Genomic DNA, 20700 nt, shown 5'->3' on the forward strand with positions numbered 1-20700 from the left:
GAGAAAGAAGAAATTTGTGGACAGCCCTAATGCCTGCCGCATGGCCCCAGAGATCGAGCAGACTGTCTCCCTTCCTGCTGGGGTTGGGGAGGTGGTTTGGGAAGGAGAGGGTTAGAACACCACGGGTCACTCTTTCTGGCCGTCGAGTCCTGCTGAACGCCCTGTCTAAATTTAATCTAAATCCAGACTGAAGATTAAAATTGGCATAGTTTCTCATTTGTTCAGATAATCCACTCTTCCCCTCCCAACATCCTGCCCTATAACCTGGTGAGGCCTACCCGTCGGTAAATATTTAACAACTCGGGGCACTGGGGGCTCAGTTGGTTGAGTGCCCAACTCTCGGATTTCGGCTCAGGTCATGATCTCATGGTTCGTGGGTCCGAGCCCCGCGATGGGCTCTGCATTGACGGTGAGGCTCCTGCTTGGGATTCTCTCTCTCCCTCTCTCTGCCCCTCTCTGCCCTCAAAATAAATCAACTTAGAACAAAGTGGAAGTTGCCTTCAAATTTTGACAGCAAAAAAGTAAATAAGTAAATAAATGCTAATACAGGAGACCCCATTTTTTCTCCTTTGCTTGATCACAGAGGTTTTCAGGAGCTTTTTGCTGCAAAGACTTATCTGGGACCTGGGTCTTGAGCTGGAAAAGAAGGTGTGGTTTCCCACTTTTTTTTTTTTATGTGGAAGCTCTAAATGCCTTGGGCGGGGAGTTGGGGAACAACGTTGGGGCACATCGGAGTTTGTCCTTGGCTTCAGTAATTGTCCAAAATGTGCCAGTTGGGGCACCTGGTTGGCTCAGTTTAATGGAGCATGCAGGGTTGTAGGTTCGAGCCCCATGTTGGGTGTAGCGATCACTTAAAAATCTCAAGAGAACCACACACCAAAAAAAATCCCCCAGAACAGAACGTGCCAATCAACGTTGGCTTTGACTTTGCCCCGGGAGCATGAATGACCAGCTGCGTATTTCACCGGTGACATCCCTGAACTCGTGGATGCTCTGTGATGCTGCAATCACGTAGGTTACTGTCACACACACACACACACACACACACACACACACACACAGCATCGCAGGGTCAATTATAAGAGCAAAACACTTTAATTGCACTTCTGAGCTTTTGTGCACACCCTTTCCAGTACAGGTTACCTGGAGTGACAAATTGTGTGTTCTCTCCCCGCGAAATTCTATCAACTGAACTGTAGATGCGTATTTTCCCTGAAAGACTGTATTTGTTTATTTACACTGCAAGATTTATGTATGTATTTGCGTATGTATTTATTTACTTATTTTTTGAGAGAGAACGCGAGAATCCCAGGCAGGCTCCATACCGTCGGCATGGAGCCCAACGCGGGGTGTGAACTCACAAACCGAGAGATCGTGACCTGAGCTGAAATCGAGAGTCAGACGCTCAACCCACTGAGCCACCCAGGTGTCCCCTGCATTAACATATCCCCATCTTAAAGAGATATTTTTTTTAAGGGTCAAGCCAGTGATGTCGAGCCCTGTCCATTTAAGACGGACCTGGTTGACCTTCTGGAGGTCAGAGGTCATCATAACCCCACTAGCGATCACAGCTGGCTTCTCCACCTTTGATTGTCCAATTATTTTACTGGACAGGTGATTAATTCCAGGTACAGAATTTTAGGTACAAGCATTACAAGGATCCCAACAGCTGCATGCACATTTGAATAGCAAGGGAGTATGTTTACTAGGCAACTCTAGGAAGAATATTCCTTCCTTTCTGAATCAACAAACTTTTTTTTTTTTTAATTTACATCCAAATGAGCATAGAGTGCAACAATGATTTCGGGAGGAGATTCCTTAGTGCCCCTTCCCCACTTAGCCCATCCCCCCTCCCACAACCCCTCCAGGAACCCTCAGTTTGTTCTCCCTACTTATGAGTCTCTTCTGTTTTGTCCCCCTCCCTGTTTTTAGATTATTTTTGCTTCCCTTCCCTTATGTTCATCTGTTTTGTCTCAGAGTCCTCATATGAGTGAAGTCATATGATGTTTGTCTTTCTCTGACTAATCTCACTTAGCATGATACCCTCCAGTCCCATCCACGTAGTTGCAAATGGCAAGATTTCATTCTTTTTGATTGCCGAGTAATGCTCCATTGGATATATAGACCACATCTTCTTTACCCATTCATCCATCGATGGACATTTGGGCTCTTTCCATACTTTGGCTGTTGTCGATAGTGCTGCTATAAACATTGGGGTGAATGTGTCCCTTCGAAACAGCACCCCTGTATCCCTTGGATAAATGCCTAATAGTGCGATGGCTGGGTCGTAGGGTGGTTCTATTTTTAGTTTTTTGAGGAACCTCCATACTGTTTTCCAGAGTGGCTGCACCAGCTTGCATTCCCATGAATCAACAAACTTTGATAAAAATTTAAATTTCGATGTTTTTATTTGTTTTGAGAGGGAGGGAGAGAAAGAGTTTGCGCGAGCAGGGGAGGGGCAGAGAGACGGGAGAGACTCGTCGTGGGAGTAAGGAACATGAGAAACGCCTCTTTAAACATTCGTCCCTTAAGTTACCCAAGAGACTACATCCTGGAGGTGATTCTAAGATTGTAATAGATCCAGGAAAGTCTCCCCGCTTCCAAGGCACAGATGAATACATAGTAGGAGAGAGACACAGTAAATTTAGGATTGCTGCCACTGCCTTGCCTCATCCTTCATCTGGGACCAAAATTCATTCCTTTCCAGTTTTGGTTCTCTAATAAAATCCTCCGAGATGATGAATATGCTCTCTGTGTGCCTTTTCAGCTCTGAATTTTCAATATGCAGTAGCTTTGTTAGTATTTACACACGGGTGTTCTCACCAACACGAGGCCCTGTTTGAGCCTGTTTATTTTTTGATTTTTTAATATTTATTTCTGAGAGAGAGAGAGAGACAGCATGAGCAGGGGAGCGGCAGAGAGAGAGGGAGACACCGAATCCGAAGCAGGCTCCAGGCTCCGAGCCGTCAGCCCAGAGCCCGACGTGGGGCTCGAACCCACGAACCGCGAGATCATGACCTGAGCTGCAGTCGGACGGACGCTCAACTGACTGAGCCACCCAGGCGCCCCCTGACGACTCGCATTTTTAAGCACGAGCTCTGGAACGTCATTAATCTATATTAAAAAGCATCAAAACCCCAGCAGGCCGGTGCAGCACAATCTTCTTGGCAAAAACGGAGAAAGGACTGAACTAAACTATACTTCATAGCACTGATATTTGGAGCACTTGGTGATTTCTATCCTCCAGGAGTGAGGCAGACACTAGCCATGCTGCATATAACCTGTGTGGCCTTGGACAAGTGTCTTAGCCTCTCTGAGCCCAGTGTATCCTGAATCGGGGCCGGCAGGGGACTCCCTGGGGAGGTGGCGAGAGACGACCGCTGGGGAGCGGTCCGGGTGCGAACACTTTCTCCATCGCAACCTTTGTCGGGTTGGAAAGGAAAAGAAAACACCTGAGGATAATCGAGGCCATGGATAACTCTATCCTGATTACCAGTGGGGATTTATTAGAGAGTAAATCAGTTCAAGGGGACCGGACCGGCATTTCAAAACAGGAATAGAGTAGAATAAAAAAAATCATGCCGTACAGGGTGGCATTTCCCGAAACTATGGTGATGTGAGACGATTTCTTGCTGTGCATCACGGTCAGAAAGGTCTGGAAGCCAATAGACGGTTCCCAGCTTCACACTGCTTTCCGGACCACCGCCGGGAACGTTCTGAGAGCCTCTCCCAGAGCGAACCCCCGTCTCTCGGCGGCGCCGCCAGGTGGCGCCCGTGTCCCGCCGCGAGCGGGCTCGGCTCGGTCCGACCTTCCAGGCCCGGGTTTCCTTCTGGTCCAGCGTCGCCCAGAGGATCCGTTCGCTGGGACTGGAGGCCCCGCCAGGAAGACTGCTCCCGGAGCAGAGCGCGGTGGGGGGGCTTGGGAGGCCGGCAAGGGATGGGGCCATCCTGAGCCCCACCCCTCCCTTCTTATTCTGCAGTGTTCAGCCGATGCCTCTCTCTGTGCCCCAGACGGGGTCGCTGCTCCCAGAGCTCGCTTCCCAGAGCTCGCATCCCAGTGGGGAGGACAGACAAGAAGCCACAGTCGCGACCCCGCCACTGCAGGGACGCCTCCCCGCCTAGGGCTTAGAGGCAAGCGTGGTGCCGGACAGCTGGCTGTGTGACCTTGGGCAGCTGGCTTAGCCTCTCTGTGCCTCAGTTTTCTCTGCTATAAAGTGGGAAGATAGCACCCACCGCACAGGGTTGGCGTGGGCATGAAACGAGTTCGTGTCCGCAAAGCACTTAGAAGCCCTAGGATTTTTGTGAAACCAATGGTTACAAATTCTCATGTTGCACCTGTAGGAACCGAGGACGGAGGCAATGGGGCGGCAGGAGGAATCCCCAAAGCCACACCCTTCCTCGCCTCTCCTTGGAGTTGAGTTCAGGGATGGACTCCCAGCCAGGATCCTTTCTCTCCGCACGGTGCTCCCTGGGGGGGTAACAGTGGCTCCAGCCCCCTCAGCCTGGTCTGGGGCCGACAGGGAGAGACTGAATGCATCCATTCGTGATCCGAGGACAAATCGGTGGGCGACAGTCGCAGGCGGTGGGGCTTCGGGGGGAGGGGGAAAGGGCCAAGCGCTCTTTCATCCACAGGCCGCCCCCGCCCCCAGGCCCTCCCCAAACACCCTGAGCTGAACTTCGCAGAGCTTTTGGGCACCCCGCAGCTGTGGACACCCAAGAAGGCCTTTGATGTCCCTTTTCCCCTCTCCTTTCCCCCTTTCTTGGGTAATTTAAAAGCCACTCATTGTCAGTGAATATGCAGTGACTTTTCACAAAGTTACAGAGTCCTACAATCATCACCACAGCCCTGTCTTGGATCATTGCCTCCGTCCCCCGAAGTTTCCCTCTTGCCAGCCTGCGGTCAGCTTCCTGCCCCACCTCCCGCTGGGGCGATCTTGTCTCTCCAGATTTGCTTCTTCTGGAAATTTCATACGAATGGAATCATCCAATTCATCGCCTGTCTGAAATGCTTTTCGGTTGGACTCGTGCGTCCGGTACAACGCAGCAATAATGACGGCTAAAATCAGAAAATAGATTCGGGAATTTATGCAGGGGCAGTAAACACACACAAAAAAATTCAAAATAAATTTGTGATGGGCCTGGTTGGTATGTGGGGATCTCTTTATTGACTTCTATTTATGTATGTATGTACGTATTTATTTACAAATTGGTTAAACACATTTATTTCAAAGAATTTTTTTTAATGTTTTGTTTTTGAGAGACAGAGTGAGCGCAGGTGGGGGAAGGGCAGAGAGAGCGGGAGACAGGATCCAAAGCGGGCTCCGTGCTGACAGCAGAGAGCCTGCTGAGGGGCTTGAACCCGTGAACCATGAGATCATGACCTGAGCTGTAGTCAGACACGTAAGTGACTGAACCACCAAGGCTCCCTGACTGACTTTTACCGGTATCTATTCATCTCTGTAGAATTTGGGTCGCCACATTTTCCAATTTTTAAAAAAATTGAGAAGAAAAATAAAAAAATCAGGATAGAGAGCCACGCCTCTATATATGTCTTATCCACAAGAAAGCATGAGATAAAAGCTTGTTTTGTTCTTTCCTTTAGACCAGTGGCCAGCAAATTACAGCCTGTTGCCCAAATCAGGCCCGTGAGCCAAGAATGCTTTTACATTTTGGGGGGCACCTGGCTGGCGGTAGAGCATGTGACTCTTGATTGTGGGATTGTGAGTTCAAGCCCCGTGTTGGGTGGAGAGATTACCTAAATAAAAACAAAACTTAAATTGGAAAAAAAAATAATCAAAAGACTATTTTGTGATATGGAAAAAGTATGTGAAATTTGAAGTTTTAGTGTCCAGAAATGACACAGCCGCATCCATTTGTTGTGTATGGTCTACGGCTGCTTTATGCAACAATGGAAGAGCTGGGCAGTGGAGACAGGGACAATCTGGCCCACAGAGCCTAAAATGTTTCCTCTTTGGCTCTCTATGGAAAAAATTTGCTGACCCGATAGAGACCCAGAGTCTTCCACAGTCCTTGGCCTCAAGGAGATGCTCAGGAAAATATCTGTGATGAACAGCACAGTCTCCAAAAGGCCAGAATAACTTTAAGTTTTGAAGGTTTTCTTTCAGTCAGTTAATAAGCTTGATAATTTCATAAGTTACTGTGGTAGACAGAAGAATGGCCCCCAAAGATACGCATGTGCTGATGTCCAGAGCCTGTGCGTATGTTATCCTATATAGCAAAAGGGAATTAAAGTCACAGATGGAATTAAGAGTTGCTAATAAGTTGATCTGAGATGGGAGATGATTCTGGGCTATCTGGATGGGCCCAATGTAGTCATAGGTGTCCCTATAAATGAAAGAGGAAGGACTCTTAGAATCATGAGTCAGAGGGATGTGATGTGAGAATTCAACCCCTGTTGCTGGTTTAGATGGAGAAGGGGCCATCAACGAAGGAATGTGGGTGGCCTCTAAAAGCTGGAGAAGGCAAGAACATAAACTTTCCCCCAGAGCTTCCAGAAAATATAGCCCTGCGGACACGTTGATTTTCACCCAGCGAGACCCATTCTGGACTTCTGACTGCCAGCAATGTAACATGAGAGATTTGGGTTGTCTAAAGCCCCTATATTTGTGATAATTTGTTGTAACAACAGGAAACTAATACATGTGTGAAAGCCTGAACTTGACCATGAAAACACCCACTGCTTTGAAACTCAAAGGAAGGTGTTTAACATCAGCAAGTTTCCTTAACTTCTGTGCTTCAGTTTCCTCAATTATAAGAAGGAGATAAGCATTTATTTGTGGAGTGGTGGTGAGTGATAAGTGGAGTGATATATGTAAAGTCTTCCACATAGTAAGGGGCTTTCCCTCAATATATGAATGAACAAAAATAAAGTGTTAGTAGAAAAGATGGTTAAAACATACAGGAAGCAAAGAACTCACCTGTAATAAAGAAAATGCCCAAACTCCTATGCATCTAATAACATTGTCTACAAATACATTAGGCAAGAATTGACAAAGCTGTAAGACTTCCATCAGGGCACCTGGGAGGCTCAGTTGGTTAAGTGTCCGGCTTTGGCTCAGGTCATGATCTTGAGGTCCATGAGTTTGAGCCCTGCGTCGGGCTCTGTGCTGACAGCTAGGAGCCTGGAGCCTGCTTTGGATTCTGTGTCTCCCTTTCTCTGTGCCCCTCCCATACTCATGCTCACTCTCTCTCTCTCTCTCTCCCCAAAATTAAATGAACATTAAAAAAAACTTTAAAAGACTTTGAGAATACACTTCTCTAATGGGGCATTGTATTACAAGCTTACTCAGTAAAAGATCAAGAATCAAAAATTTTGTTAGTAAGAGAATGTGAAACACTCAAGAATCTTGGCCATTCAGACAGGTACTGAACCCTGATCCCACCCAACACCAAAGAAATTCCGTGTTTAAAAAAATCTCCCTTAAAATGCTTCTTAATCAAATCAGAGCCTTGCTTCATCTACTTAGTCTAGCCACACAGTCTGTTGCAGCCACAGACACCCAAAAACATGTCCAGGGGAGTGAGGACTCTTGTGTTTTGAAGGTTGTGTTATTGGGACCATGACCTTCATTTCAATGATCCTAAAGTTGCTTGTGCTAATTCAGGGAATTTCAGCCAGTCTCCAGAGAGCAGCTAGGAAAGAGAGCAACGGGAACTTAGTTAAGACAAAACGAGTGACACTCTCGTCTTTCGTACAGCTTTCTAGGAATCCAAGCCAGTGAATTCTGTCAGGGCTCTAAGATCTACCCACTACCCGTTATGAGAAAATGTAGAAAATGCATTTACAAATCTTCAACAGGGCTAACTCTGCAAAAACAAGTCTATGGACCCTTATACTTACTAAAGAGGATGAGAAGAATGCATGTGGCCAGGCAGTTGACGGAAGTCAGCCCCATGGGACTGAAATGAACATCAGAACACATGTCCCACAGCAGCATCACAAAGACCACATACTCAGACCATAATGCAGCCAAATCATGACCAATAACAACCAACTGACAACAAAAATGTTATCCCAGAGCACACCAAACCCCAACTTGAATTAAAGGAGGCTCAGGGGCGCCTGGGTGGCTCAGTTGGTTAAGTGTCCGGCTTTGGCTCAGGTCATGGTCTTGAGGTCCATGAGTTCAAGCCCCGCATCAGGCTCTGTGCTGACAGCTCGGAGCCTGGAGCCTGCTTCGGATTCTCTGTCTCACTCTCCCTCTGCCCCTCCCCTGCTCATGCTGTCTCTCTCTCTCTCTCTCTCTCAGAAATAAGTATTAAAAAAAATCAAAAAATAAATGAGGCTCAAACGGGGCGTCGTGTTGGTGAGAACACCCGTGTGTAAATACTAACAAAGCTACTGCATATTGAAAATTCAGAGCTGGAAAGGCACACAGAGAGCATATTCATCATCTCGGAGGATTTTATTAGAGAACCAAAACTGGAAAGGAATGAATTTTGGTCCCAGATGAAGGATGAGGCAAGGCAGTGGCAGCAATCCTAAATTTACTGTGTTTCTCTCCTACTATGTATTCATCTGTGCCTTGGAAGTAGGGAGACTTTCCTGGATCTATTACAATCTTAGAATCATCTCCAGGATGTAGTCTTTTGGGTAACTTAAGGGACGAATGTTTAAAGAGGTGTTTCTCATGTTCCTTACTCCCACGACGAGTCTCCAAAGTGTGAATTCGTGCAAGGATTACACTGAGACAACCTTGAAGGTTTTTCCAGATTCCTTAGATTCACAGGGCGTGTCTCCAGTGCAAGGGGAAACGTCTAGCAAAGCTGAAAAAAGATGACAAACTTTCCAGAGACCTTACCTACATACGGTGTGAATATGTCAAGGTGTTGGGTTCTCACATTTCTGTCGTTCAGGGAAGACTCGAGCTCCCTCCCAAAACGTCCTCATGTGCTCGTTATTTCGAGAAAACTAATGAAACTTCTCCCACATTCCTTTCATTCGCAGGACCCCTCTCAACTGTGAGTTTCGTTTTGTTTTGTTTTTTTTCAAGTTTATTTATTTAGGCAATCTCCACAGCCCACGTGGAGCTTGAAGGCGTGACTTTGAGATCGCGCTCTTCCAAATGGGCTAGCCAGGTGCCTGTCAACTGTGAGTTTTTAGGTGGTTTTTAAATCTGTGAGAACTGATGAAGGCTTTCCCACATTCCTCGCATTTATAGGGTTTTTCTACGATATGAACCCTTCTATGTTCGGCAAGCTTTGAGAACTCATTGAAGGTCTCCCCACATCGCCCACATTTATAGGGCTTCTTGATAATGTGCTTTTGTAAGTGTTTGTTAAGGTGTAAGGAATATTTAAAGGCTTTCCCACATGTCTGGCATTCGTAGGGTTTCTCTCCGGTGTGAATTTCCATGTGTCTCACGAGGGACGACTGATACAGGTAAGATTTCCTACATTCTTGACATTTGTATTTCCCCCCTCCGGGCTTAGTCTCCTTGCGTGAGTCAGAATTTGCAGGGTGGGCAAAGGACTTCTCATCTTGCTTATTCTCATGATTTGCCTCTGTCATACAGGATTGCCTCTGTGCCTCATGGATCGAGCTATCTTGGAAGGTGATTCCACACGGATCGGACACGTAGGTTTTCTCTGTAACGTGAGTCCTGCATACGTTGAGGCAAACGTCTTCACCAAAGGCTTTTCCAAATGGATCCCATTCATGAACGTCCGTCCCCATGCGAATGTTATTATGGCTGTGAAGCACATTGTTGTAATCATGAGGCCACACGTTTGACTCCGGCCCCATCTGACTCCTCACAAACGGGATCAAGACAATGCTTTGCCATAAGAGTCTATCATATCCGTAGTTTTTATAGATCTTTTGATTACTGGTTAGGACAGGATTTTGTTTCAGGATATCTGAGCCCCAGTTTGGGATAAGGTTTCTTGAGGCATCTCTCCGGGAAGGCACAAGCTTGGAGCCTGGTTTAGGATTGTCCTTTGTTTCGCGATATTCACAGATTCTGACCAGAGACTCGCCCTTCTTGTGAACGCCCACAGCTTGCTGCCACTTTGGGTCCCTTTGCTTGGGCGGCTCCCCTGTCTCGTGGCATTTCCAGTCTTTTCCCCGCGGGGAGGGCCGGGAACTGTGGCTCACGGCACACACTCTGTTCGCTCCTTGAGGGGTCTTCTCGGCGAGAATGTCCTGCCGGGGGGTTGAGTTCTGGGTCTTATGTTGATTCAGCGAGTCTGAAATAAAGTGCACAAAAGTCAAGTTCTTTGTTGAGAGTCAAGGTGGGTTGGGGAGGATAAGATAGGGAAGTGCCCAGGTGGGTTTCTTGTCAAACGGTCACTCTGCACGAGAGGGAAGGAAGAGTGAGCAAGAGAGCGGAAAGACATCAGGATTTGGGCCGTGCCGGGAGCTCGACTGCAGTGAGGACGGGTGGTGTGTGGACGGGACCCGCTACGAAACGCTTGTTCAGGGATCGAGGAAAGGAGTCGCCAGGAAGGTGTAGCCTCATGGAAGAGAACCGGACAAAGAGTCTGCCATGGACTGTTTTTGTGTCGCCCAGAAATCCATTATGTTGAAGCCCTCATCCCCCATGTGATGAGGGGATTTGCAGGGGGGGCCTCTGGGAGGTAATCAGGTCTAGATGAGAATGTGACGGTGGGGCCCCCACGATGGGACTGGTGTCCTTACAAAAGCAGAACGGAGCTCGCTCTCTCTCTAGCACGTTGAGGACACAGCAAGAAGGCGGCCGTCTGCAAACCAGGAAGAGAGGCCTGGCTGGGAACCAAACCTACTGGCACCTTGACCTTGGACTTCCCAGTGAAGAGACAAATGTGTGAAAGCCACCTGGAACATGGTATGGCGTCAGCCCGGACGGACGAAGACAGAGTCCGTGTGTGACTTTAAAGGGGCACAGGTCTTTGGGACAAAAAGAAAGAATAAAAGCCTGGACGATTCTGATGCGTCTTAGAGTCTTTGCTTGCCTCCCAGATGAAATGGATTCTTTCTTTTTATTATTCTTAAGGAGAGGGAGAGAGGGAGAGAGGGAGAGAGGGAGGGAGGGAGAGAGGGAGAGAGAGAGAGAGAGAGAGAGAGAGAGAGAGAGAGAGAGAAAGAGAGAATATCCCAAGCCCCACAGAGCCCGCTGCGGGGCTCAAACCCATGAACCATGAGATCGTGACCTGAGCCGAAACCAAGAGTTGGACGCTTGACCGACTGAGCCACCCAGGCACCCTCCCCTCCATGCCCAACCAATGTGGAAATGTTGATGAAGAACGCCTCTCACCCCTGTGGAAAACAGCGGTGGTTCCTCAAAGAGTGAAACAGAGAATTACCATACGACCCGGCCAATCCATTTCCCGAGTATCTACCCACGGGAGTTGAAAACAGACGTCGTAACAGATACAGGTATAGGCGTGTTCACACAGTGAAAATAAATCAACTGCCCATCAAGCAGATGGTGGAGAAACAAAAGATAGTCTGGCCACAGACCCTCCGTGATGCACAGATAGCTGATGGCAAGAGGGCTGGACCTCGAAAGCATCGTATCAAGTGAAAGAAGACAGACACGGACGACCACGTTTTGTCCCGTTCCACGTATATGAAATATCTAGCGTAGGTCAATCTACAGAGACAGAAAGCAGATTAGTGGTCGCCCAGGGCTGGAGGGGAGAGTAAGGGAGTGACCGCTTCATGGCCCAGAAGGTCTCCTTCTGGGGTGCTGGCAGCTCGGAGCCTGGAGCCTGCTTCAGATCCCGTGTCTCCCTCGCTCTCTGCCCCTCCCCTGCTCGCACTGGGTCTCTCTCACCAATAAGCAAAAGAAAAATAAATTCCACCTCGTAAAATCCTTCCTTGTGAGGATTCCTATCTGCCTGGTGAGCAGGTGCAGGGGTCAACTTACCCCCCTGCACCATTCCCAGACCTGCTCCTTGCTCGTCCAAATGGGAGACCAGACTAGGGGGTGCCTCGTTGAGATCCTGGTCACGGTGGGGGGTGGGGGGTGGGGGGGTGGGGGGGAAGCCAGCGGTGCCAGAAACAGAAACTCCCTGAAGCAGGGGTTCTGAAGCCAAGCAAGTATGACTCGGCCGCACCTAAGCGGTCCCTCCGCTTCCCTCACGAATGCGCCAACACCCTCTGCGCTCTGTGTTCACCCACCTAAGGATCCCCCGAGGGCTGTGAATCGTGAAACGAATACAAATGTACCGCGACGGACAGAGTTCCCCTCTCATGGGGTCAAACCCTGCGTCCACCCCCGGGGGGCCAGGGGCCGCAGCGCCGCTGCTTAACGGTCCTGGCCCCGTTTCTCAGCACCCCTCCGGGAACTCAGGAAGGGCCAGACTCGCGTTGGGCCCCCACGGGTAAGCGAGGGAGGGTAGCATCCTCACCCACGGAGGCCAGGTTCCTGCAGTTCTCCAGCATCACGTCTCTGTAGAGATTTCTCTGCGCGGGGTCCAGCAGGGCCCATTCCTCCTTGGTGAAATTCACGGCCACGTCTGTGAAGGTCACGGCGTCCTAAAACAACACGCCCGTTTGGGGCGCTGTTACCGGCGGAGTCGCGACCCTTCCCGAGGACAGGCCGAAGTCCTAACCACCCCCCCAGTACCTATGAATGTGACCCCGATTTGGAAATGAGGCATTTGCGGATTCGCAAGGGGTACCAGGAGGTCACGCAGGAGTAGGTGGGCCCTATTCCAATCGACCGAGGTCTCACAAGAAGAGGAAATCTGGACACAGACACACGGAGGGGGGCCCTATTCCAATCGACCGAGGTCTCACAAGAAGAGGAAATCTGGACACAGACACACGGAGGGGAAGAATGTCACACGATATTCTTCAGAAGTGGAGACTGGGGTGGGTTGTCTGCAACGAAGGCGGGCCAAGGAAAGGCGTTTGCCAGTCGTATATTAAGCTAGCCCACCTCTCGGGGCGCCTGGGTGGCTCAGTCAGCTAAGCATCCGACTTCATTTTGGCTCAGTTCATGATCTCAGGGTTTGTGAGTTCGAGCCCCACATCAGGCTGAACTGAGATGTGCTGAGAGTTCTGCTTTGGCTTCTGTGTGTCCCTCTCTCTCTGCCCCTCTCCCACTCGGGCTGTGTCTCTCTCTCTCTCTCAAAAATAAACAAACACTTAAAAAAAAAAAAGAATGAGTGAGATCTCTTATCCACGGATGTAAAGTGATATCACGTGGTCTGTGTGTATATATATATATATATATATATATATATATATATATATATATATAGTGTATATATATATATATATATATATAGTGTATATATATATATATACACACATACATACAGACACACACACAATTTAAGGGAAAGAGAGAGAGAGTGTGAGGGGGGGAGGGAGGGGCAGAGGGAGAGAGAGAGAGAGAGAGAGAGAATCCCAGGCAGGCACCACACTCAGCTCGGAGCCCGATGTGGGGCTCGATCCCATGACCCTGGGATCACGACATGAGCTGAAGCCGAGAGTTGGACACAGCCGACTGAGCCACCCAGCTGCCCCCAAACCCTGTTATATAGACTTTAATTAGGAACGAGGTAATGTTCACACATTCGATAAGAAAATCCCCCAAATAGGGAAAGTCAAATAAATGACGCCAGGAGCCCATCAAGCCGGCAGATCAACCACTTGGGGTGGAAAGTTAATTTGAGGGACGCTACAACCTTAGCACGTAATAATAGCCCGTCATCCGAAAGAAAGGAAACTACGCCTTACTGCTAGGCCAATATTGACCCTGCTTCTTACAGAAGATATTTCTTACAGAAATATCTTACAGATATTTTATTTATTTTTTATTTTTCTTTAATGTTTATTTATTTTTGAGAGACAGACAGAGCGTGAGTGGGGGAGGAGCAGAGAGAGAGGGAGACACAGAATCCGAAGCAGGCTCCGGCTCTGAGCTGTCAGCGCAGAGCCCGATGCGGGGCTCGAACCCACGAACTGTGAGATCATGGCCTGTGCCGAAGTCGGACGCTTACCGACTGAGCCACTCGGGCGCCCTCTTATAGATATTTTATACACACTGCAGGATCAGTCAAAGGGACTGTGTTCATAAGGAAGCAAGGTTTTTAGCCCGAGAAGAAAGATTTCAAATCTAAAATTTTAAGAAGTCAGGGGGCACGCCTGGGTGGCTCAGTCGGTTGGGCGTCTGACTTCGGCTCAGGTCATGATCTCACAGTTCACGAGTTCCAGTCCCGCGTCGGGCTCTGTGCTGACAGCTCGGAGCCCGGAGCCTGCTTCGGATTCTGTGTCTCCCTCTCTCTCTCTCAAAAATAAATAAAAACATTAAAAAGTCAGGGCGCCTGGTTTGCTCAAAGTCAGAAGAGCGTGTGACTCTTGATCTGGAGGTTGTGAGTTCGAGCCCCACGTTTGGCGAAAAGATTACTTAAAATAAATAAACTTAAAAACATTTTTTTTAGAGTTCAAAAATGGCCGACTTTAGGATAAAGTATCAGCAGGAACCACACACACACACACACACACACACACACACACACACACTTCCCTGGCAAATCTCTGAAGAGAAAGCGCCCAGAAGAAATAAGCAGGAAGCCCTGAGAAATGGGCTGATTTAGGAAGAGAAAATCCACAGGGTGAGTCTGAGGGACCCTGTGCTGTCAGAAGGCGGAGAAGCCACCCTAGACTGTGTTAAGAAATACAGAGGCTGGAAAGGAAGGAAGGAAGGAAGGAAGGAAGGAAGGAAGGAAGGAAGGAAGGAAGAAAGAAAGAAGAAATACAGACGTTGACTATTAACGGTCTGCCAATGGCCCAGTTTGGGAGATTCTGAACCCTAACTGTGCAACTGATTGAAACGGACTGGTTACTAACATGCGAACTCATCATGATCCCCAAAAAGGGGAAACCAAAGGGGCCATAAAACAGCACTTCTCGGGGCACCTGTGTGGCTCAGTCGGGGAAGGCATTAGACTCTGGATTTCGGCTCAGCTCATGATCTCTTGGTTCGTGAGTTTGAGCCCCGCGTCGGGCTCTGGGCTGACAGAGCCTGCTTGGGGTTCTGTCTCCTCTCTCGCTCCCTCTGCTCCCCTCCCCCGCTTGTGATCTCTCTTAAAAAAAAAAAAAAAATTAAATAAGAATAAAAGAAAACAAAAACCCTCAGGGGGCGCCTGGGGGGGCACAGCCAGTTAAGCATCCAACTCTGGATTTTGGCTTCAACTGCGCCAGGGAGCGGTCACGTGGCTGGGACCTTCCCACGCACCAACTGTTCCCGGGTGGTCAACGAAAGGGAGGGGAGCGAGTGCCCTGTCACACCATGAGCCTGTAGGAGGAACGAATGGCACCTATGCCTGGTGTTTGCGCCCTGCGTAAAAGGAATCCCGCTCCCGGGGCGCCTGGCTGGCTCAGTTGGGAGAGGGTGCGATTCTTCTTTTTCTTTCTTTTCTTTTTTCTTTTTTTTTTAGTATATATTTTTTAATGTTTGTTTATTTGGGCGGGGAGGGGCAGAGAGAAAGGGAGAGAATCCCAAGCAGGTTCCACGCTGTTGGCACCGATCCCGACGTGATACACACTGTGTACTGTAATTTTTATATGGAAAACTGTTGTGTGGGGCACCTGGCTCGCTCAGTCAGTAGAGCATGCGCCTCCGGACCCTGAGGTCACGGGTTCGAGCCCCATGTTGGGCATGGAGCCTACTAACAACAAAACAAGACAAAACCAAAAAACCTATTGTGTGGATGCAAACTGCCACAATCATACTGTGAAAAACATTTCTTTTACACAGAAAACCTGATAGCCCTGGGGCACCCGGGGGGCTCAGTCGGTGAAGCGTCCAACTTTGGCTCAGGTCACAATCTCGTGGTTTCTGGGGTCGAGCCCCACTTCCGGCTCTGTGCTGTCAACGGTGGGCGGAGCCTGCTTCGGATCCTCTGTGCCCCTCCCTCCCCCACCCAACTCTCAAAAGTAAATATTAAACATTTTTAATTAAAAATAAAAAAAAGAGGTTGCCTGGGTGGCTTGGTCGGTTGAATGTCCGACTTCAGCTCAGGTCATGATCTCAGGGTCCGTGAGTTCGAGCCCCGCATCGGGCTCTGTGCTAATGGCTCGGAGCCTGGAGCCTGTTTCAGATTCTGTGTCTCCCTCTCTCTGACCCTCCCCTGTTCATGCTCTGTCTCTCTCTGTCTCAAAAATAAACATTAAAAAAAAAATTAAAAAAGAAAAAGAAAATCTGACAGTCCCAAATCTACTACCTATAATCCTACTCCAAGATTTATATTCTGGAACTGCCTTCCGAAACTGAATCGGGTTCCCCAGGCCTGGGGAGGAGCCTGGGCCTGGGATTTCTAACAAGGTCCCATTTGTTGCCCATTTTGCTGGACTGCAGCCCGCACTTTACCAGCCGAGTGGCAGGGGACACTCTTCCGCGTGAGAAGCAGGAAGGACAAAAGTGATCCCGGCAGTTCTGTCCGAGCAGCAGCCAAGGTGGGGACGGTTCCACATCCCTAAGCAACAGAGGGGCGGACTCAGTGACACCCTGCAGAAACCTGGGAACTGCACTGTTTTCAGGGGAGACGTGTTGAGGCGCAAGGGGTGAGATGTCGCGATATCTAAAAGTCTCTCTCCGGTGGTTTAGCAAAAAACAAACAAAAAAAAAGTGTGCACGAGCATCTGTGAACACACATGCGCATACAGACAGCAAACAGGGCAACCTGCGTACCTGACTTTACGCAACCATGTGTTCATATACAGACAGCAAATAAAGCAAAATATTAGCAAATCTGCGAATCTTTACGGTTCCATGGGTATTTGTTTTATTATTACTATACATTCACCGCAGGTCTGAAAATGCTTCAACTATACACTTAACGGGGGAAAAAAAGGAAGACCGAAAGAATGATCGACAGAACATTCAAGATGGCGGGGCGCCTGGGTGGCCCAGTCGGTTGAGGGTTCAACTCTTGGTTTTAGCTCAGGTCACGGTCTCAGGGTTCGTGGGTTTGAGCCCCGAGTCAGGCTCTCAGCTGACAGTGCAGAGTCTGCTTGGGATTCTCTCTCTCTCTCTCTCTCTCTCTCTGCCCCACCCCCACTCGAGTGCATGCTCTCTCTCAAAATAAATAAACTTAAAAAGAATTTCAAGATGGTGATTAACCCCAGAAGGAAGCAGGGCAATGGGGTCAGGCAGGGATGGGCCGAGGGCCTCTAACCAACAGCAGTGTCTGATTCCTTAACCTGAGGACCTACCTATTTATTACATTATTTTAAAAATTCTGGGGAGCCTGGGTGGCTCGGTTAAGTGTGCGACTTCGGCTCAGGTCATGATCTCGCAGTCTGCGAGTTCGAGCCCCGCGTGGGACTCTGTGCTGACAGCTTACAGCCTGGAGCCTGCTTCAGATTCTGTGTCTCCCTCTCTCTCTGCCTCTCCCCAACTCATGCTCTCTCTCTCAAAAATAAATAAAACTTGAAAAAAAATTTTTTTTAAATCTATTTGTGGGGTACCTGGCTGGCTCAGTCAGTAGAGCGTGCAACTCTTAATCTGAGTCCCGAGCTCAAGTCCCCTGTTGGGCATGGAGGCTACAACTAAAATAAAATAATTAAAATAAAGTAAAATAAAATAAAACTAGTAAAAAATAGAATAATTCTACTTGTTAAGTTTTATGTACTCTTGTCTTTATGAAATTTTTCACAAACTTAATTCATATATTAAAGCTTAATTTTATTTATTCTGCCGTGTAATCTTACAGCCAATCCATCCTGGCTTTTGTTTTATTTTTATTTACTTTTGAAAAGATTTTATTTTAAGTAATCTCTATCCCCAATGTGGGGCTCGAACCCACAATCCTGAGATCAAGAGTCCCACACTCTGCTGACTGAGCCAGGCAGGTACCTCTCATTCTTGGCTTTAAAAAGCTTAGTAGTACAGGGGCTCACGGCTGGCTGTTTGTAAAGTGCGCGACTCTTGATCCCAGGGTTGCGAGTTCGAGCCCCGTGTTGGGTGCAGAGGTTGCTTAAAAATAAAATCTTTAAATAGCGAGAGAGGGGGAAGAAAAGCTTAGTACAAATGAACTTTCTAATTTTTTTTAGATGTTTATTTATTTTTGAGAGAGAGAGAGAGAGAGAGAGAGAGAGGCAGACACAGAATCCGAAGCAGGCTCCAGGCTCTGAGCTGTCAGCCCAGAGCCCGATGCGGGGCTCAAACTCACAAACCAAATTCCCACATCTTCTTAAATATACTGATTCCGTTTAAGAAAGAGGCAACCATACTACGTTGGTCTCAAAAATGTCACCGGTTTAGGTGGATTCCCCTTGTATTCACTACTCGGGTTTACGCGAACCCAGGTTTTCACAAAACAGAACTGTGACCCTCAAATAATATAAAGTCATTAGGTGCTTGGGGCAAACAGGAGACTTTTAGGCAACTCTGCCATTGTGAATAAACTGCCTCCCAGCCATTCGTCCCGTCCCCCGAGTTGCAAATCAGACAAGGATGAAACCAGCAGCAAAGACAAAAGGACTTTTGTCCCTCCCCCCCCCTCCCCCCTTACTCAACTGTTTTCTAACTCACTGATAAACTTTATCCCCTAAAACTCGTAGCCCATTTGACATCCTATCATATCGGAAAGAAGAGAACATTCCACTCTTGCCTGGGGGATCTTGAGTCACTGGGACAGAGAAGCGGCCTCGCCTCCGATCTGCAACCTGGGGCAGGACTCCTGATAAGGGGTTTGGGACACAACATTCCACATCTATCTTGACCTTGTAGTTTCCAAGGGAACGTCCAGACCAGATAACTCCTTTACCCTGGGCTCAGTTTGAGCCTATCTAAGCCCGGATCCATTTACATACACCTACCCTGAATTACTACCACCTCCCCCCCCCCCACCCCCCCACCTTGGGATCCTATAATAACGCCAACCCTTCCTGCCGCAGGTTCCTCTCAGGTGCAATCGATCTCTCTCCTTGCAACAAACCATTACAACGGGGGCTCCAGGTGAGTCCCGGGCGATCTCAGACACATTATAATGTTTGGGACAGTGGGAGAAAACAGACGAACAAAGAGAATGTGTAATTTGGGGTCGTCTCAGGGAAGCAGGTGGGAAAGAAAACCCCCACGTCTGGCAGATAGAGCGCATCCCCCCTCCCTGTGCGCGGAGCTTCCCGTGAACCAGACCTTCCGGGAGGAGACTAAGGACAGGCAATTTGTTCAGACCATGGGGTTCCATGCTGACAACTTCACTTGAACTCCTTTCAACGTGTTCTTTTAGAAACGCTCTCTACGGAGGTCTCAGTCCCCCCCCCCCCCAAGAAAGAAAGTGCTCACTGGACCAAACCCACACCCCGAAATCCTTTCTCTAGGAGAGGAGAACCCGATGGCCACCCTCTCCATGTGAATGTGCCCGGAATTTTCCTAATCGCTGAGGGACTCCCAACACTTAATGGGTCTGAACAGCCCCCCTCCCCCGTCCCTGCCCTCCCTCCCCAACCCCTTCCTCCCCCTCCCCCCCCCCCCCCCCCCCCGCACGCAGGTATCTCCCTGCCCACTCCAGGGACCACAGCGTGGAGGGACCGCCCCTTCCCCCGGGGGCTTTTAGGGCTCAGCACGTGGGCCACTCTCGGCTTCCCCTCTCCTCCAGGGCGGAGGCAATCAGGCTTCCGCAGACAGCTGTCCCCGACTCCCCGGGATCCGACCCGGTCCCGCCCGCGGTGTTGGATCGTGCGACAAGCCGGCACACTCACCATCCCCGCTGCACCGGCTTCTGGACGCGTCTGTGGGTGGCGCCGCCCAAGAGCTCATTCCCTGCACCGGACAGAGGGTTGCAGGGCTGCAGACGAGAGGGGTGGGATTGCAAAAAGAACAATTAAATAAGCAAATAAAATAAAAAACCACGCCCTCACCCCGCCCCCCCCCCCCAACAGGGATCGACGACAGAGATTCATCCCGCGCGGGCCTTTTGTATCTGCTTCCGGACCCCGGCTCCTCAAAATGGACGGTTTAAGGGGTGGGAGCAGGGGAAGGAGGAGCCAGCAGGAAGGGGATCCCGGGACTTGCCCCCCCCCAGCCCCCCCCCCGGGGCCCCACCCCCCACCCCCGCACCCAGGGTCTCCCCAGCCACTTCTGCTCCTTAGAGGCGTCCAGAAAGAGAGGCGCTTCCCAAGGAAAGGAAGACTTTTTTCTGCCCTGGAAGAGGACACGGTCGGGAGGAGGGGTCCTCAGTTTCCCTCTTTTCCTTCCGCCGCCTTCCTCACCCCGCGAGCGTTGACCAGCCGGTGACCTGCGAGGTCCGCGCCAACAGTTGTAACAAAATACTGTGCTGACCGTTACTGGGACTGAACCGGCGACCCTCCCGCGAGGAACGAGAACGTCCTCCGATCCCCGATTCCAGGGAAAGAGAACAGCTGCCTGAATCCAGCCGGCGAGGACGCGGCCCCCGCTCCCCGCGACCCTGTTAAAACAACAACAACAACAACAAATCACCTACATCTGTTTAAACTGGAGGGTCACCTGACCTGCAGGTGCCGGCGAAGAGCGTCCGCGGAATAACTTCAACCCCGACTGGGGATTTCTTTTGGAAGGTCCCCAGCCAGGCCTGATTAACATCCCCGCCCCCCCCAACCCCGCCCCGTTCCCGCCCCCTCCCCGCGCCCCCAACCCCGCCCCGTTCCCGCCCCCTCCCCGCCCCACCTCCACCCCTGCTCCACCCCTCCTCCCCTCCTCCCCTCCCCCAAAGACGGAGGCCAGCCCAGCCAGCTCCCCGGCTCTCTAGGAAAGG

At 49.6% G+C, this 20700-nt stretch overlaps 1 protein-coding gene across 1 annotated transcript; it reads right to left on the reverse strand.

Annotated features, from left to right (window-relative positions):
• Positions 1–8407: 8407 nt before the first annotated feature.
• ZNF114 (zinc finger protein 114) lies at positions 8408–20415 on the reverse strand (the record flags this gene model as incomplete). Its single annotated transcript, XM_042920002.1, has 5 exons — positions 8408–10209; positions 12355–12481; positions 16329–16434; positions 19667–19752; positions 20410–20415. Coding segments are annotated over 5 exons (1428 nt in total), but the record flags the coding sequence as incomplete, so codon positions are not given.
• Positions 20416–20700: the final 285 nt, after the last annotated feature.

The sequence above is a fragment of the Panthera leo genome, chromosome E2 (genome assembly GCF_018350215.1).
Source record: "Panthera leo isolate Ple1 chromosome E2, P.leo_Ple1_pat1.1, whole genome shotgun sequence".
NCBI classification, from domain to species: Eukaryota; Metazoa; Chordata; class Mammalia; order Carnivora; family Felidae; genus Panthera; species Panthera leo.